This window comes from Terrapene carolina, unplaced genomic scaffold (genome assembly GCF_002925995.2).
Source record: "Terrapene carolina triunguis isolate 2854851 unplaced genomic scaffold, T_m_triunguis-2.0 Scaffold130, whole genome shotgun sequence".
In the NCBI taxonomy this organism is placed as follows: domain Eukaryota; kingdom Metazoa; phylum Chordata; order Testudines; family Emydidae; genus Terrapene; species Terrapene triunguis.
The window spans coordinates 36,958,088-36,977,226 of record NW_020664481.1 but is presented as its reverse complement, the minus strand read 5'-3'; the positions used below and the strand labels follow the sequence as shown (position 1 = coordinate 36,977,226).

The 19,139-nt window shown below is 40.8% G+C and overlaps 1 protein-coding gene across 1 annotated transcript in view; it reads right to left on the bottom strand.

Moving 5' to 3' along the window:
- Positions 1-19,139, bottom strand: part of TDRD12 (tudor domain containing 12) — a 126,222-nt gene that overhangs the window by 93,405 nt on the left and 13,678 nt on the right. Inside the window, exons 6-13 of the mRNA XM_026652829.1 lie at positions 18,609-18,664; positions 15,732-15,817; positions 13,620-13,815; positions 11,450-11,529; positions 9,304-9,380; positions 8,370-8,430; positions 7,492-7,596; positions 240-425 (exon numbers count right to left, since the gene is read on the bottom strand). Coding sequence (XP_026508614.1) covers positions 240-425; positions 7,492-7,596; positions 8,370-8,430; positions 9,304-9,380; positions 11,450-11,529; positions 13,620-13,815; positions 15,732-15,817; positions 18,609-18,664 — 847 coding nt within the window. The remainder of the gene's footprint in view (positions 1-239; positions 426-7,491; positions 7,597-8,369; positions 8,431-9,303; positions 9,381-11,449; positions 11,530-13,619; positions 13,816-15,731; positions 15,818-18,608; positions 18,665-19,139) is intronic.

Genomic DNA, 19,139 nt, shown 5'->3' with positions numbered 1-19,139 from the left:
TAATCTCTCTCATAGATGTGTCTAGACCCGTAACATAGATATAATCTACCAATTTTTTGAAAAATAAGAGTTTGAGGCATATTTCAACTGCCTTTGCATTACAAATTATTCCTGAGTTGCCTAGGTTTTATACTCCTAATATGAGCATATTTTCAAATGAAACTCTATGAAGTCACTTACACTTTAAATTAGAAAAAATGGCACTGTCTTGTAAAATAAACATTTTTTGTTTTACTTACTCCATTCCTAGTTGGCAGTGACTTGTAGCAGCTTCCTGATTGTAAAAATGTAAGAACTGGTGGAATATACAAAAGAGGATCATTTCCATGATGAGAAATGACAACTGAGTCACATCCACGAGCTATTGGTGGCCAACAGTAAGATTCCGTGAGATTAGGACCTAGAAATTTATTTCGGAGAAGCTCCTACAAAAAAAAAATGAAAAGTGTTATGTCAAAAACATTGTGGGCATTTAAGTGCTTAATTTTGAATGTATTCTTAAAAAAACAGATGTAAAGATCTGAAATATCTTGAAAGGAAGGAAGAAACAAATGCAACATGTATTTTTCTTCGGTCAACATATCAACATATTTAACTTTTGTGGTGAAAGCTTGTTTCACTGTATTTTACCTCCACTTTTGGGTCACTTATTGCCCCCAATAATATACCAGCAGGATCCTTCAATCATGATTTCTTAGACCCACATATACAGTAACTATAATGTAAATAAAATGTCAAGCAAACAGATTACACATGATGGAATGACTGACATGTCTCTTCTAAACATGAGAAGGTATATGTACAATCTAGAAGTGCTTTAAAATGTCCAAAAACATTGCTTGTACTTGCTTTAAATGGCCTAATGCCTGTTCAGAAGTATTACTAAATCACTTTCATATCTATTTTTAAATGCAATTATGCTTTCTAAATTTACATAGAAGTCTCAATGGGGCGGATTTGAAAAAGAGGCTACTCACCCTATGCAGTAACTGAGGTTCTTCGAGATGCGTCCCCCTATGGGTACTCAACTTGTGGGTGCGGCAGCGCACCCTGCGCCTGGGATCAGAGATCTTCATCAGCAGTGCCCACTGGACCACACATGTGCACCACGCCGCTCTCGCACTATGAGCGGGGCATATATATAGCACTGTGCAGCCCGACTGCCCCCAATTCCTTCTCTGCTGCAGAGCGTACATTTTCAGCTCCAAAGCAGAGGGGAGGAGGGCGGGTAGTGGAACACTCAAAGGGCTGGTCTATACTTAGCCGCTAGTTCGGCGGCTGGAAATCGAACTTCCTGGTTCGATTTATCGCGTCTGGTCTGGACGCGATAAATCGAACCAGGAAGTGCTCGCCGTCGACTGCGGTACTCCAGCTCAACGAGAGGAATACCGCGGAGTCGACGGGGGAGCCTGCCTGCCGCGTGTGGACCGCGTCTGAACCGCGGTAAGTTCGAAGTAAGGTATGTCGACTTCAGCTACGTTATTCACGTAGCTGAAGTTGCGTACCTTACTTCGACTTGGGGGGTTAGTGTAGACCAGGCCATAGGGACACACATCTCAAAGAACCTCAGCTACTGCACAGGATGAGTAACCTTCTCTTCTTCTTCAAGTGATGTCCCTACGGGTGCTCCACTTGTAGGTGACTAGAAAGCAGTGCCCCAATTGGAAGGCTAGGGCTTCAGAGCAACATTTACTGCCAATGAAAGGACAGTATGTCCTAGGAGAGTGTCCGCTGTGGTATCATGTGTAATAGTGTAGGGATGGGCAAAAGTGTCTGTTGATGCCCATGTGGCAGCTTTGCAAATGTCAGCAATTGAGACATTATTGAGAAAAGCTATCGAGGGGGATCGTGAATGTGTGAAATGTACACTAATTGCAGTAGGAGGCTATTGTGGAGTTTGTAATATAAATGTATACATTGCGGGATCCACTTGGAAAGGCATTGTTTAGAGATAGATGTGCCTCTGGATCTTTAGGTGATTGAGAGGAATAATCGTGATGATTTTCAGAAAGGTTTAGTCCTAAGTAGACTGCTAATGCTCGTCTCAGGTCTAGGGTGTGTAGAGTTGCCTCCTGTTGGTTAGGAAGAAGCAAGAAAGGTGCATTGGTTGATTGAGATGCAAAGATGATGGAATCTTGGGTAAAAATCTTGGATGTGGGCGTAAAAAATGGTTACTCACCTTCTCATAACTGTTGTTCTTCGAGACGTGTTGCTCATGTCCATTCCAAACCCACCCACCTTCCTCTCTGTCAGAGTAACTGGCAAGAAGGAAATGAGGAGGTGGTGGGTCGGCAGGGACCTATATTGACCACCAGGAAGGCGTCACTCCAGGAGGCTCCACAGCCAACCTGACAGTTGCTGCTAGGGGAAAAACCTCCCAACGACTGTGTGCATGTCATGTGGCCTAGAAGTTGAAGACTCATTCTGGAAGACACCATCTCTACTACAGCTGAGAATCTGAGAGTGGTAGGACGATTCTGGCTTGTATGGCATCCAATTGTGCGCTGATGAATTCCAGGTGTCGTACCAGCGTTGAAGTGGACTTTTTTAGGTACACGAGGAGGCCTAGTTTCATAAAAAGGTCCATTGTTATGCGGACAGCTCGGAGAGCGTCGGTCTTGTATGGGGCCTGGAGGAGACAATCGTCCAAATATGTAAACATCATAATGCTGCCTACCTCCATAGGTAGGCAGCGACTACTGCAAGGACCTTGGAGAACACCAAAGGGACTGTCAGCTGTCCGAAAGGCAGCAGTGGTCATCGTCTATGATGAATCAGAGAAATCGCTTGTGGGCAGGGTGTACTGTCATACGAAAGAATGCATCTTGGAGGTTGAAGGCCGAAAACCAGTCCCCCTGTTCCAGTGCTGGGATAATAGTGGAGAGGGTAACCATCTTGAAACGTCATAGTTTGACAAATTTGCTTAAATTGCCAAGGTCCAGGATGGGTCATCAGCCACCGGATTTCTTCTGGATCTAAAAGTAATGGGAGTAGAAACCTTGTCTCCTGTGTTTGAAAGGGACCTGGTCTATGGCTCCGAGTTGTAGATGATGATTTATTTCTCCCTGTAGAATGAGTTTGTGAGAGGGGTCCCTAAAGAGGGAGGGAGAAGAGGATGGCAGGGCGGGACAGACAGAAAGGGAATTGAGTATCCTTCCTTGACTATCTCTAGAACCCACTTGTCTGAGGGGACTAGTCTCCATGATGGCAAAACAGAGCTAGTCAGTTGCCAAACTGGTGTGATGTCAAAGATAGTTGGAATGACTGGAAGAAGGGGAGGCTTCTCGGGGTCTCAACCATAACTTTAAAATTGTTGCTTTGGTGGGGACCCATGAGAGGTAGCCCCCCGATGAGTGGGCTGTCTACGTTAGAAGTGAGGCCTTTGTTTTCAGCGCTGGATGTCATAGTGCTGTTGAGGCGTATACTTCGGTGGTTAGGATTGCGGAGGGAGAGGATATTTCCCTGAGCATCTCTTTAGCACGGACGTGTAGATGCCGAGAGATCGGGGAGTAGCTCAGGAGTCTTCAAGGGAGTGCAGGGAATCGTCTGTGTGCTCCAAGAATAGTTTTTGGCCCTCAAAGGCTAAGTCTTCCACAGTGGTTTGTACCTCCTTAGGAAAGCTAAGATGCGCATCTCATGACCACAGCAGTTGCAATGGAGTGGGTGGCAGTATCTGCAGAGTCTAACGAGGCTGTAGGGTTGTACGGGTTAGGAGATGTCCCTCAGATATTAGGGTCTGAAACTGCTCTTTCTTGGCCTTTGGAAGGTCATGACAAAGCTCCTCCAACTTGGAGTAGTTTAAGTAGTTGTATTTAGCCATCAGAACCTTGTAGTTTGAAATTCGAAATTGGAGGGTGACTGATGAACATGCCTTGCATCCAAATAAGTTTAAGTGTTTCCAATCTCTGTCCGGATGGTTAGAATGGGTTTGGTTTTGAGGCCTCTCTCTTGCACTGCATTGACCACCAGAAAACTTGGAGTGGGGTGCAAGAATAGAAATTCTGCATCTTTCGCCAGAATGCAGCATTTTTTGTCGGAGTGTTTGCAAGTCAGAGGAATGGACGCCGGGGTCTACAAGAGCACTTTCGTGAGGTTGAGAAGAGCCTCACTGATCGATAGGATGTGTGCAGAATATCAAGCAGTTTATGCTGTTGATCCTTGGCTTCCTCCAAAGGAATCTGCAGGCAATCTGCAATCCTGTGGATTAACTCCTGAAAACGTATGAAGTTGTCTGCAATTATAGGAGGTGGAGGCTTGGTAGCCTCGTGATGGGAAGAGGAAAAGAAATGTAATTTTGGTGGAGCTTCCTCCTCCTGTCCCTTCTCCTCAGTCGGTACCAGCAGAGGTTCAGCCTCCAGAGGGCGAGACATCGATGGAGAAGGGAGAGGTGTAGGTCTCCAGCTTTGCTCCATGGGAGGTTTCCCGAATTGTGCCCTGTACATGGCCCCAGGGTCCCAATATAGCCAGTGTGGAGGGAGTGGAACATGAGAGTGCATCCATGGTGGTCTGTACCAAGATTGTGGAAAAGATGTAGATTGTGCATAGTGAGGATGAGGAGGTGGAACTTGTCTGATAGACAAGGGTGTGATGGAACCCTCCTCTTCCTCCTTATTGCTGGTGAAGGGAGATGCCATCCTCAGGGGAGAAAAGGAGGAGTATCGTGAGTCTGGAGAGAAGAGTGGAAGTGGGAGGAGGTCATGTCTGAGGAAAGGCAATTCAGGAGTGTAAGATACCAGCAGGTCTTTAGGTACCTGAAGTCTTGTGGAGGGGGAAAAAAACATCATTGGTGCCGGTATACGACTTGGTGCCGAAGGAGGAATATGTTCCTGTAGCAGGGTGGACTCACCCCTGTGGCGCCTCCTGCTGGTCTCTAAGGGAATTAGCTCAATTTCCAGCCCGGAGCGCCCTCTGCAGGCCGGTGTCCCACTGCCAATTGGCCCCTGTGTCCCTCCCTGGACTCCGATGCCGTTAGCTAGGGTGCTGCCCCCTGGCAGTAACCCTTCTCTCAGGGTCTCCCCTTCCCAGGGAACCCCCACCCACTATCCCCACCTTGCCTCAGTATAAGGCTACTGCCAGTCATCGTCTAGCCCCACGCCCTGGGGCAGACTGCAGTATCAGCCTACTCATCACTGGCACGGTTGGGTTTGGACCTGCTGCCTTGGCCTACCCCTGGGCTGCCCTCTGCAACCCCCAGTACCCCTTGGCCTTCTGCTAGGCTGTAGCCTGGGGCTTTCCAGGCTGGAGCTCCCCAGCTCCTCAGCCTTTCCCCAGCCCTGATCCACTCAGGTACTCTGTATCTAGCTCCCTGCAGCCAGGCCCATCTCCCTCTACAGCTAGAGAGAGACTGTGTCTGCCTCTGGCTTCCCTGCCTTTATAGGGCCAGCTGAGGCCCTTATTGGGGTGTGGCCCCAGCTGAGTCTGCTTCCTCCCAATCAGCCCAGCTTTTCCCCTGCCACAGCCCTCTCCCAGGGCTGTTTTAAGCCTTTCCAGGCAGGAGCGGGTGACCACCCCGCTACAGTTCCCCTGAAGAGTCAGTAGATGGAGCAAGAGACTTGGCCAGCACTAATGACCTGGCGGGTGCTAACAGTTTCAATGGTACTGAGGGCTTCATCGGTGTCAAAAAGAATGCCAGTGCCAGCAGTTTTGCCAGTGCCATAGCTCCTGATGCTGGCCAGTCTCAGTCTCCAGAGCTGAGACAGTGCCGAGGGCTGTAGGTCTGCTTGGTTAGGGTCTTTAGACCATTTCTTCATTCCAGTACAGGAAGTACTTGGACAGGCCGTGGATCTATGTCCCCTGTCAGAGGATGCTGAGGCAACTGACCTCGCAGAAGATGGTGTTCTTGCAGACTGCCTCAGAGTGTGAGGAGGAAGCCCATTTCTTCTTGTCAGAGCGAGAAAGAGATGACTTCTCTTCAAGAGACACGGGGAATGAGGATCGGCAGACAACCTGGCAGAGCGTGAGGTCCTCACAGGAGCGGAGTCCGGGCCCAGGTCCAATGCAGGTCACAGTGATTTCTCCATGAGGAGAAATTTTAACCAAACATCTGTCTTTTCTGGCCGTTATGCCATGGCATTGGGACACTTTTGTGGGACGTATCCCTCTCCCAGACAGCAAATACACTGTGGGTTGCTGTCCATTACCAAGAAAGCGGCCCCAGAGGGGCATACCTCTTATACCCTGGGGATCTGGGTATAAGGGTGAGGGAACAAAGCTTCCTGGTCTGGAAGGGCGGGAAAATGAAAACCTACGCTATTGAAATAGTTGTAAAGGTAAAGTTAAAACAAAAAAATGGCTTTTTTAGATTGAAGAAAGGAGAAGGAGAAGTAGCACTAACTACACTACAACTTACAGGTAAGGCACTAGCTACTGAAGGAACAGGAGAAGCGGACTCTGCTCTGGATTCCATCCCAGACCAAAGGTGGCAGAGAAGGAACTGAGGGCAGTTGGACCATACAGTGTTATATACAAATCCCGCTTACAGTGCAAGAGGGGGAGGTGCGCATGTGTGATCCGACGGGCACTGTTGATGAAGATATTTTATCCCAGGCGCTGCCACACCTGCAAGCGTAGCACCCATGGGGACATTACTTGAAGAACCACTGCTCAGGAACCCTTCTGAGGCCAGCTATCATCAATGAGATCCTTTTGATCAAATAAGCCAAAGTAAAATCAGTGAGGAGACTGACCTGCTATGAAAAATTCAACCAGCTCCATATACTTCTCTTGGATATAATTGGCGTTGAATGAAATAATAAACTGGGTGTATTTAAAAGTTTTTGTCCACTTCACAAAAAAACCAAACTGACCCTTAACATCCAGTCATTGAAGGATTTGTTGAGATAATATGCTCAATAATGGGATCTGAATCTCACCTGAACACATTCAAAATTACCCTGAAATAATCAGTGGATGAAGTGAAAATGGAAGCCATGAAATGAAGGATCTCTGTGTTAAAAGTAGTAGATAGGGCACTCAGGGAATAAAAAATTCCATCCTCTCCCACTCTAAATTCTGAGAAAAAGACACTACTGTCATCAGCACCTTCCCCGTCCATCTCCTGCTTATTGCTGGCTTTGACCCCCAAAACAGTTCCCCAGGAATCTGGCTCTTCATGTTAAGCACAGGGAATACATACAGATGTATTCCCCTCTATGCCTCTTGGATGAGACACATATAGGCGAATACCCTTTTCCCATACAGAGGTTCCCAAAGAGGCTGGGAGGATCTGCCTGTTCATTGTCTGAGCAATTCTCTGTTTCTTAAAATAAGCAATCTCCTAGCTCTCGCCTCCACCAAGAAATAGAGGCTGGGGCTGGAAATTTGAGAACTGAGTCTCAAAGTAGTATTAATTTTTTTTAAAATGAACACACTTGCTGTTCACTCCTGCCCCTCTTTAAAAAATGGAGTCCTTTAATATTTGAGGAGTGTGGTGGGGCATCAGAACCATCCTTTAATATATTCAGTGTATCAAACAATAAATGTTAATATTACCTTTTTCAGATCTACCAAAAGTGGTGTTGTTTCAAGAACTGATCTTGGCTCTATTTTGTTGCTGAGAACAATGGGAGGTTGTGCTGTATTAATCTTTTGAAACTCCTGAAAGTACACACATCATTTAGAGAACACTAACAAAAAAATATGTAATAAAAAGATTTTATTTCATATGCTACCCCACAAAAGTGGGCAAAGAGTACATTTTATTTAAATTTTATATTTTTAGTATTTAGTATTTTTAGTAGAATTACGAGTAAGAAAGGCTACTTGCCAGTTTAAGTGCTTCTGCATATTCTCACTAGTATAGCTCACCAAAGAAAGTGGGACTCTGCATACTTTTTTCATGTGTTCAGACTTAAATGTTCTGCTGAATAGTTGCATTACCCCAATAGGTATTGCATTTGTATATGGTTTCAAAGCTGAGAGATGATAGTGGCATGCATAATGAAAATGGGAAGGTGCAGAGGCAATTTTTGGGAAAAAAAAAAAAAATTGTTTTTTGGTTTTTTTTTGTTAATAATTTGCCAAAAATCTGCACACCTTTTCTTAACCATGCAGACTCAGTGCACTTGCATGGTTGTTTTTGTCAGATTATGAACTAAAAAAAAACCTGTCAACATATTAAAAATCTGGGCTAACTATGAATGCCAGGATAAATGCTAACAATTAGGGTTCTGAATATGAGGGCATGATTATACATATCTTGTCTAATGATAATGCCATTCTTGTGTCCTATTAAACTTTTTATAAGAAAGTATTTAATATATTTTAAAATAGGACTCATTTGAGAACAAACAATGTACAATTACAAGGCCATAAAGAGCTTAGTAGTGAAGTTTATACAATAAAAATATTAAGTTAAGTTTTAGAAGTACCTGCTGTTCATAATGAATATCATCAGTTTTCAAAGAATCAGGATTCAAAAACTGCAGGAGCCTGAAAAAGTGTTCAAGTATTAAATCCAACATTTATGAAACAGTGATGTCCTTTTCCAAACACCATCACAACCAGTTTTTAACTTCACTTAAAATTATTATATATACACATTAGTATGTTGTGAAATATTTCAAATGTCTAGCATGTATGCAAAGACTTCCAATTCCCTTTAAAGAGCTGCAGAAATTCACAAGGAAACAGAAATTGTTGTTACTAATAAATCAAGATGTTCAGAATTTAATACTTGCTTTTGACCTATAACAATCAGTTAAGGGAACCATCACTCAAATCTCAATAGCTAATTTCTCAGGATACAGAGAACTAAATCAAACTTAATCCAAGAAAAAGGGGTTTTGAAATTTCAAAAAGGGAAACAACTGACCGAGTCTGGCTTCAACTGCCAAATTCACTCATTTAGCTTTCTTTTCATGCACTTGCTATGTATTTAAAAGGGAACCGGAAAAAGGAATAAGGGGGAAAATATACTTCACAGAGCCACTTTTTTCATTGTGTTCTTTATCTCCTTTAGTTGTTTTTTAATTCTGTTTTCATCTAAGGCACTAGAATAAAAGTTATTGCATGAACTTACAGAGGTATACAAAAATACTTTGTTACAAAAGACTGAAAATTCATCTAATAGATGAGAAATGCCAATACTTACACTTAAGTTGATGTTTGCCTACCTAAACTGCATTCAATTCTCTCTGTTTAAATGTAACCACTAGTTTTACTATGAACCACACCAATCAACAAATCCCCCAAAAAGCTAAGTTCTCTTTTAATGGCCTCAAAACATTGGCTGAAAAAACTTTGGGATTTGTATTATTGTTACATACAAAAACTGTAAAAAAGACAAGAATATTTGAATCATACCTGTTTACCCGCACAGTAGGCTGTGCAGAAATATTTATATTTTCCTTCAAAGAGAAACCCACAGTTGCTCTGATAGTCTAACAAAACAAGACAAAAAATAGATATATATGTTGTCACTGCCCTGAGGAAGAGTGTTTTAGAAAATCATTATTCCGTGTGAAAAATTACGCATGATAAGATTGGTTTTGTTTCTAATGCAAGACCACAACCACTTCCAGCTAAAAAAACAAAAGCTGCAATTCACCAATAACGGCCACAGTAAGACAAGACAAAGTTAATTTCACATTTTTGAAAGAATAGAACAGAACAAACAATAGATTTAAAAAAGCAACAAAAATAGTTCATTTTTGTTTCAGAATTAAGAGAAGATGCAAACAGATTAATAATTCACACCAACATTATCAGAACACTGAAGATATTTTAAAAAGTTAGACAGACTATTGCAGTTAAAAAAGCTTAAACACCAAATAAATCTAGAAATTAATCTGTTATCATACCATCACCAACCTTATAAGGACATACTCACCCAAAGTATAGGTGGCTTCACAAAATGGGATGCCTGTCCGCAAATCCCCTGAGTATTTTTGTGGCTTTAAAATCAAATTCTCCTATTTTTTAAGTATTTTCCCATGATACTGTGTGAAAGATCCACACAAAAGAACAAGGGAAACAGACTGACTATATAAAGAAACAGTGAAACTGATTACGCATTAAGTGCTGTAATATGCTACCTATCCGGGTAGCAAGTAAAAGTTTTTCTGACAGAAATAAATTAGCATCCTTTTAACTCTGTTCCTTACCCCTGACTGCCATTTCACATCAAATTTTCAAATGTGAGCTACAACTTCATGGCTGCACATGCAACAGAGAAACAGACTGTGTATGTACATACAAACGGAAGTTCAAGTGACAGAGTCTATGAGCCTAGAGACCCCTCTCTTGACAAGTGTAAAACATGAAGATTCAAGAAGCAAGCCCTCCAAGAAGTCTGATTTGGGGAAAATATGAATGTTGGTTTGAGATACAATTACTCAAGCTACTACTATATATTAATGTATTAGGTGTTGTACTCTTCATTGTGTTACATTAATGAAAATACTGAATGATTTGTATAATGGAATGGAGAGTATGCTTATAAAATTTGCAGATGACACCAAGCTGCAAGAGGTTGCAAACACTTTGGAGGGTAGGATTAGAATTCAAAACAACCTTGACAAATTGGAGAAAGGCTCTGAATTCAACAAGAGGAAATTCAATAAAGACAAGTGCAAAGTATTTCACGTAAGAAGGGAAAAATCAATTGCATAACTATAAAATGGGAAATAACTAGTTAGGCAGTAGTACTACTGAAAAGGTCTAGATGTTACAGTAGATCACAAATTGAATGAGTCAACAATGCGATGGAGCTGCGAAAAAGACTAATATTCTGGAGGGTATTCGCAAGAGTTGTACTCAGCACTGGTACTCAGCACTGGTGAGGCTTCAGCTGGAAAACAGTGTATAATTCTGGGTGCCACACTTTAGGAAAGCTATGGACAAATTGGAGAGAGTCCAGAGGAAAGCAACAAAATGGTAAAAGGTTTAGAATACCTGACCTATAAGGAAATGTTAAGAATACTAGGCATGTTTACTCTTGAGAAAAGAAGACTGAGAAAGACCTGATGACTATCTTCAGATATGTTAAGGGAAGCTACAAAGGGGACAGTGATCACTTGTTCTCCATGCCCATTGAAAGTAGGATAAGTAGTAACGGTTCAATCTGCAGCAAAGCAGATTTATGTTAGATATTAGGAAAAAATTTCTAACTAACTATAGCAGTAGTTAAACTCTGGAATAGGCTTCCAAGGGAGTTTGTGGAATCCCCCTCATTGGAGGCTTTTTAAAAACAAGTTGGACTAACACGTCAGGGATGGTCTCAGTTTACTTGGTGCTGTAAACCGAGCAAGGGACTGGACTTGATGACTACTCGAGGTCCTTTACAGACCTACATTTCTATTATTTTATGCAATTTATCTTTAATTTAGTACTAATATAAGCAACTGCAGAGGAAATAAATGAACTTTACATTGAAGAGCACTTCTGAACATCACATTTTATGCAAATTTTAATTTCAAGTTATTTTTGAAAGATGGTATGCAATACTTACAGACTCAGTTTTTCCATTAAGAGCAGGTGCAGCAATTTTTCTGCATGTCTTTTCAAGAAAAGAATTAGAAGCATCATCACCTAGAGAACACATATGATTATACTTTACAACCACAACTACAGCTACTGTAATAGCTCTCAAAAATATATTTGTGTTTTTATTATTAAAAATCACCGTATGTATATGAAATCATACATGATATATAACAGGGCTATAAAGCTATAAAGAACCTCAAAAAGCAAAATTTCCTAATTAATTGTATAAAATCTTAAGACATTTAGCTACTTTTATGAAGAGTGTGCATACTTCTAAAGCTTGTATAGTATCCACAGGGCAGTGCATGCACTTTTAAAAAATTTGGACTACTATGTCTACACTGCAATTAACAACCTGTGGCTGGCCCATGCCAGTTTACTTGGGCTCGCGGGACTCAAGCTAAGGGGCTGTATAATTGCAGTGTAGACATCCGGGCTTGGGCTGCAGCCCAAGCTTTAGGACCCTCCTACCTCACAGAGTCCTACAGCCTGGGCTCCATTCCAAGCCCAAATCTCTTCACTGCAATTAAACTGCCCCTTCGCCTGAGCCCCATGACCCCAAGTCAGCTAGAACAGGCCAGATGCGGGTTTTTAATTGTAGTGTAGACATACTCTAGAGCAGGGGTCGGTAACCTTCAGCACGTGGCCCATCAGAGTAATCTGCTGGCAGGCTGCAAGACATTTTATTTACATTGATCGTCCACAGGCATGGCTCCCCGCAGCTCCCAGTGGCCGCGGTTCGTTGTTCCCGGCCAATGGGAGTTGCTGAAAGCAGTGGTCAGCATGTCCCTGTGGACTGCACCACTTCCCGCAGCTCCCATTGGCCGGGAACAGCGAACCGCAGCCACTGGGAGCTCCGGGGGGGCCATGCCTGTGGACGGTCAACGTAAACAAAATATCTCACGGCCCGCCAGCAGATTACTCTGATGGGCCGCGTTCGGAAGGTTGCTGACCCCTGCTCTAGAGGGTCTGATATTTACAGAGCTGAGCTCCCACAGCTCCCCTTGACTTAAACTGCCAATAGTAATATTGACAGTATAAATACTTGAACACATTAACCTTTATTTTAAAAATATTACAAAATTCTAAAGTTATTTAACTGCTACTAGTAGTGAACAATTTCAGTGCAATCAATGGTTAGGCGCAATCAAGACTAGCAGAGCTGACGCAGAAATCAACATTGCAACTGTGAATAAGAGATGAGGTAGGACATAAGAATGGTCATACTGGCTCAGACCAATGGTACATCTAGCCCAATATCCTATCTTCTGACAGTGGCTGGTACCAGATGCTTTACAGGGAATGAAGAGAACAAGGCAATTTATCAAGTGATGCATCCCCTGTCATCCAGTCCCAGTTTCTGGCAACAACAGGCCACAAAGGGCCTTAAAAGTGAAGACAAGAAGGTTTGAGCAAAAAGCTGAGAGTGATGAAGAGTTGCAAGAAACAGAAGCACAGGATAGGATTATAGAACAGTATGATGGTTTCAGGAGAGCAGAGAGAAGAATGAATGAACTTATGATGTAATTCAGCAAGGTCCCAGGACTTCCTCCTCCAAAGGTAATCAGTGGAACTAGTAACAAAGACAAGGGGAGAGACAGCAAAAGCTGGAAACTGGTAAGGCAGACAGAGAAATGGGACAGATAGAAAGAAAAAGCTAAAGTTGGAAAAACAGGTACTGTTGAAGACACTTATCCAAGGATTTTTTGCTATGTAAATTTTGTGTATTATCAAGCTTCCACATTTTTTAAGCAGATGACCCTGAATGTATTTCATATAACATTCTATTACTTGTGCTCCTTAAGATTCTACAGGGTCTTTGGACTGTAGACACATATAGCCTAAAAAGAGACCTGAACACCTCAGATTATACTAGAAATACAAAGTGCCTATTTCCTGATCTCGGGAACAAGATCCAGCAAACTTTTAAACCTAGAAGACTGCTACTATTTCACTAGATTTAACAAGGGGACTGAGTTGTGTTAAGGTGAAAAGAGTGGCTTTTGGAATAGAAATTATGTCACCCAGTGCAACCAACACACAATTTATGTCAATATAGTGCAGAGTTAATGTCCCACTCCCTTTTTTGGAAACTATACTGGGCTTCAGAAGGAGTAAGTATACATTGTACTCACTTGTTTCAAGATTGTGTACCTTCCCCTGCATTAACATTGGCCAAAGAGCAAGTGCAGGACTGATCACTTTCTCTGGAGAAGACTTCAGACTTAATGAGGACCAAGGCTTTTGACTTTTGGCAGAATTAACTGTGTTTTCTTTAGTCATCACATAACAAGCAAAGTTCTTTGCAACGAGATCATCATTAACACATATCTACAAAACAACACATTTCCTATACATGAAGATAAAGTACAAAAAAGTAATCAATTGAAAATTCACAATGTATATTTGGAATATAGTTAAAGATTTGCATGCCATAGCATAGCCATGAAAATGAGCAAAGGTCTATTTGTGGACATTTTCAGCAGAATATCCTTTTAACAGCAAAACAAAAAGGGAAATTCATTTCTAGTAGTTAGTATGTTGGCACTTTAGAGTGCAGTTCTACTCTGAAAAGTGAATTTGCAAAAATAACATTATGGGGTTCATGCTTACTGTCACTTACTAAATTCTGCAGCCAATGTGCTCAGTCAACATACAATGGTTTTCTTCTGTGAGCCCTGAAAGCTCATTGTGACTGGAAAGTCAAGCTGATTTCTTTCCTTCTCATACATCACTAATAGCAATAGCAGGCCAAACTATGTCTGTGCAACCCTGTTGTCTTCAAATGTCATCACCAGTGACTACCACAGCCTCCACTGGCTTCAATGATATTGCACAGGTATAACTAATTGGAAATTAGCAAGCAATTATTTGAAAGTGCACAAGAGGGAATGTAATCTAGCTCATTCATTCAGCTTTACCTTGGTAGCCAAAATAGTAAAAATATATTTTGGTCACTAATGTAAGCAAATATTATGCTGAATACACGCAAGAATATGCAAACTATGGCAGATTCTCCTAAGAGCCAACTCACCTCTCTTGTCACATAGAGGGTTACTGTTGCAAAGCAGTGGACTTAAGTTAAGCCACAAACTTGCAATAGCTATAACAGGTTAGCAGTCTAAAATAAGTGAAAACAGACATCATGGAAAGTACTTAAGGCCAACATTTTCCAACATGGGTACCTAATTCAGATACTGACATTCATATTTAGACACCTAAACAGCAGCAGACTGATTCTCTCAGTTACTGACAACTCTCAATTCCCACTGAAGTTAATGACAGAAGTATTCTCAGCGAGGTAAACTCTTTTCTGAGCATATGTTCTTTGTTGTTCTTGGGAATTTTTTTTTAAGAAGCTGGAGTTTCAGGTAATTTATTGAGTAGCACAATAGTAATGAACAGAATTTTTGATTCCTTCTAAATTGCTGTCCTTGAACAGCCAAATGTCCACACTAAGAAAATCATGCACTCCCATTATAAATGACAAGCATGATTTTAAAAAAAAAAAAAAAAAAAAAACAAAAACCAGCAAAAAAAGCACACAAAAAAAAAAAAAAAAAAGGTTAATTTCTAAAAAAATGGGCAAACAGTCAGAGAGCCAAGGTTTTATTTTAGAAGAACCTGTTTGGCCTCCCAGAAAGACATCACATCGAAACACTTTGTGTATATCAATCACACATTTATAATTTTCCCTCCTGCAGTCTGTATCAGCTATAGCCATGAACTATCAAGCCAGGTCAGAAACTATGCCTTCTGATTCATAAAGAGGCAGATGTTCATTTGAACAATTATTTAAAAGTTAAGTATTCCCTTCCCCACCCCCCACACACAAAACCACAGAGAGGCTACATGTTCAAAACTATTCCATGCAAAACTATAAGTGTTTTTCTCCAGTTAGCCATTTTTGGCATAACTGATAAACAAAATATTTCTTACAGTTCTGAAAAGTGCACTTCATTCACTCTCCTATAAACAAAAAATGGCTGAAGGATTTTTGCACTGGAACAAAGAATGAAAAACTTTTCAGGGAGCACCAGGAACTTACAATAAAAAGCCCCATTAAATCCTTAATTTTAGCTTTTACAATAACTGACAGAAGTTAATATTACTGTAGCTCATCCAGAATTAAAAACACTTGATTCTCAATAAATTGATCACATACTAATGTGACCACAGTGACTTGCAAAATACTGTATGAGCATAGATCTGCAGGTGGACGGATTTGTAAGTGTAAGATACTTTACCTTTTCATCTTTTATTGTTACGTAAAGATAAACATCAAAATTGTCATCTTCTATAGCACATAACTTTGCCTCAATCTGGGTGGTTCCTAAGTGTAATAAAACAGAAGCACCAAAACACAACATTAAAGGAGGAAAAATGTTTAATACCTAACTAATTCCCCATCATAGATTTCTTCCAATGTTTTCATTGTTTCTTTCTACACTAGGATTAAAGCAATTTCATTAAGACGTATACACAGGCGTATTTAAAGACAAAGCACTGCCATAACGTAGCAGAGTCAAAAACTTCAACTGATACCTAACTGCAGCCATGTTTTTGCAATATATTAATTGGTTTCATACTAGTTTTGTACACTAACACTAATTGGAAATATGTCCATGTATCCAAATAAGATAACTGATGGATCACAATCTGTACTATAAAGTTTAGAACAGAGAAATTTTAGTCCCTCAAGGCAAATCTCAATGTAACCTTAAAAATGGAGTCACAGCTGACATCTCTATTATACGCACAACCATCTTCCCACAAGGATGCTGTTGCACGTAATTTACTTCCTTTCAGAGCCTGAATAACTTCAAAGTGGTCTTCGCCCAATACTGTATATCAACTGTAACTAATCCATGATTTATACTACGGCTGTCAAGCAATTAAAAAAATTAATCGCGATTAATCGTGCAATTACAAAAATTAATCGCACTGTTAAAGAATAGAATACCATTTATTTAAAAATTTTGGATGTTTTCTACATTTTCAAATATATTGATTTCAATTACAACAGAATACAAAGTGTACAGTGCTCACTTTATATTATTTTTATTACAAATATTTGCACAGTAAAAAACAAAAGAAATAGTTTTTTCAATTCACCTAATACAAATGTAGTGCAATCTCTTTATCATGAAAGTTGCAACTTACAAAACAACAACTGCACTCAAAAATAAAACAATGTAAAATTTTAGAGCCTGCATGTCCACTCCATCCTACTTCTTTTTCAGCCAATCGTTCAGACAAACAAGTTTGTTTACATTTGCAAGAGATAATGCTGCCCCCTTCTTGTTTACAACGTTACCTGAAAGTGACACTAGGTGTTTGCATGGCACATTTGTAGTTGGCATTGCAAGATATTTACGTGCCAGATGCGCTAAAGGTTCACATGTCCCTTCATGCTTCAACCAACATTCCAGGCGACATGGAAGCATGAAGGGGCATACGAATGTTTAGCTTATCTGGCACGTAAATTCCTTGCAATGCCAGCTACAAAAGTGCCATGTAAATGCCTGGTCTCACTTTCAGGTGACACTATAAATAAGAAGCAGGCAGCATTATCTCCTCTAAATGTAAACAAACTTGTTTGTCTTAGCGAACAAGAGGTAGGACTGAGTGGACTTGTAGGCACTAAAGTTTTACATTGTTTTGGTTTTTTTGAGTACAGTTATGTAACAAAAAAAATCTACATTTGTAAGTTGCACTTTCATGATAAAGATATTGCATTATGGTACTTGTATGAGGTGAATTGAACAACACTATTTCTTTATCATTTTTACAATGCAAATATTTGTAATAAATAATAATATAAAGTGAGCACTTTACACTTTGTATTCTGTGTTGTAATTGAAATCAATATATTTGAAAATGTAGAAAAGCATCCAAAACTATTTAATAAATTTCAATTGGTATTCTACTGTTTAACAGCGTGATTAAATACGATTCATTTTTTTAGTTGAGATTCTTTTTTTGCGTTAATCGCGTGAGTTATGTTAATCGACAGCCCTAATTTATACTAGTAGATATCAAAATCTCCACTTTCGAGTGTTTTAGGCATTTATTATTGCCTTCTTCTGGCACATCAATTACTAGGTTTGTAGTATTTCCAGTGACAGACTGGGGATACATCTGTGTCACACTGTGAACACCATTTTGGATTGTAACCTTCACTGCGACCTTCACTTTGCATTGTAATCTCCAAATTGGGTCATGACATGACACCAAGGTGGTGCAGAAAACCAGTCTAATCCTGACAAGATCAGCCTAGTTTGGTCAACGTGTGCTCATGCTATGGTGTGGGACACCCTAGCAGAGGGTTAACAAGAGAACCGTTGAGGGCCATCAACTCTGTCTCTCAACTACCAGCCTATCCATGAGTTCAATAAAAGGGCTACAGCTCCTCAGCCAAGAGCACATGGGCAAGTTTAAAAAGATGGCTGCATTGCTAAGAAATAGGCCGCCCACCACCACATGCAAGCAGACCACACTATACAAAGGGAAGACCAATAGGGCTGCAAGGCCTAAGGACACAGACCAGACTTCAGGACTCTCAGTAGCGATGAGATGAGACTACGGGACTACATTCAGGACTGTCTTAATTTTCCAGAGATCTGTAACTCATGTGCTTTGTTAAGAGTCAAGTGTCTGTGTTAAGAACTTGCTTTGCTAAACTTGTGTTCCTTGCCTTCCTGTCACGTTGTCCCTGAAGGGATTAACTGAGAAACCAGAGCTCCCATAGGCACATATCCCTAGAGTCCAACTGGCTAAGTGTCTGGGGGCTCAGGAAGGCTGTGGCACTGGTTCTGGAGTCTAAGGCAGCCAGACTACGAGGTCCTACTTCGCAAGAAGGGGGTTGAAATGGGCATCGCACCCAGGAGTATGCCTGAGGCCCCTAGAGCTAGGAACAGCAACCAATCACTAACCAGACCCAGCAGAGCTTAGAAGCATGCAGGGCCCAGGATTTGGGTCCTTTTATAACAGACTGATGCCCAACTAGAGAGGCAGACTGGACAAGATTGTAACACTTCCTATAACAAGTTAACCAGCTGTTCATTTTGATTTCTCTGCATCTTTTCCACAACATTCTTGGTTGTAACTGTATTTTTCTTTACCTTTTAGAAGGTTTTGAAAGTACTGAATAGCAGCACTGTCCCATCTCTTTGCAGGTCTAGAAAGATATGAACAAGATCGATTATCTCACTGTAGCATAAAACAGGTGATTTTTCACACATCGCTATTTTATATGATAGTACACTTGAATGAAATTATGAAAAATATTTTAACAGCTAAATCAATTATAGCATACTACCAAGGATGGCAGTTGAAGCACCATCACTGGAAAAAACAAAGAACAGATTAGATACAATATAATAGGAATACTTTAAGAAGTTTACTACACTGTGCATGAGTTCAGTCTAGTTGATCACAGCTACGTTTTCCAGCTCTGCCATCAAGAGGAATTGCACATTACTGATTTAGAATTGCTGAACACAATATGGTCCATTGATTGTATATTAGTAAAAGACAAAACACGTTGGTCTATACCCTCAAAGACAGTGAAGGAAAGTTAGTCTCCAAGAAATAGAACAGGCAATTAAATGGTAAGAGCACATTAATTCCTTTTAATAAAATAAACATGTGAA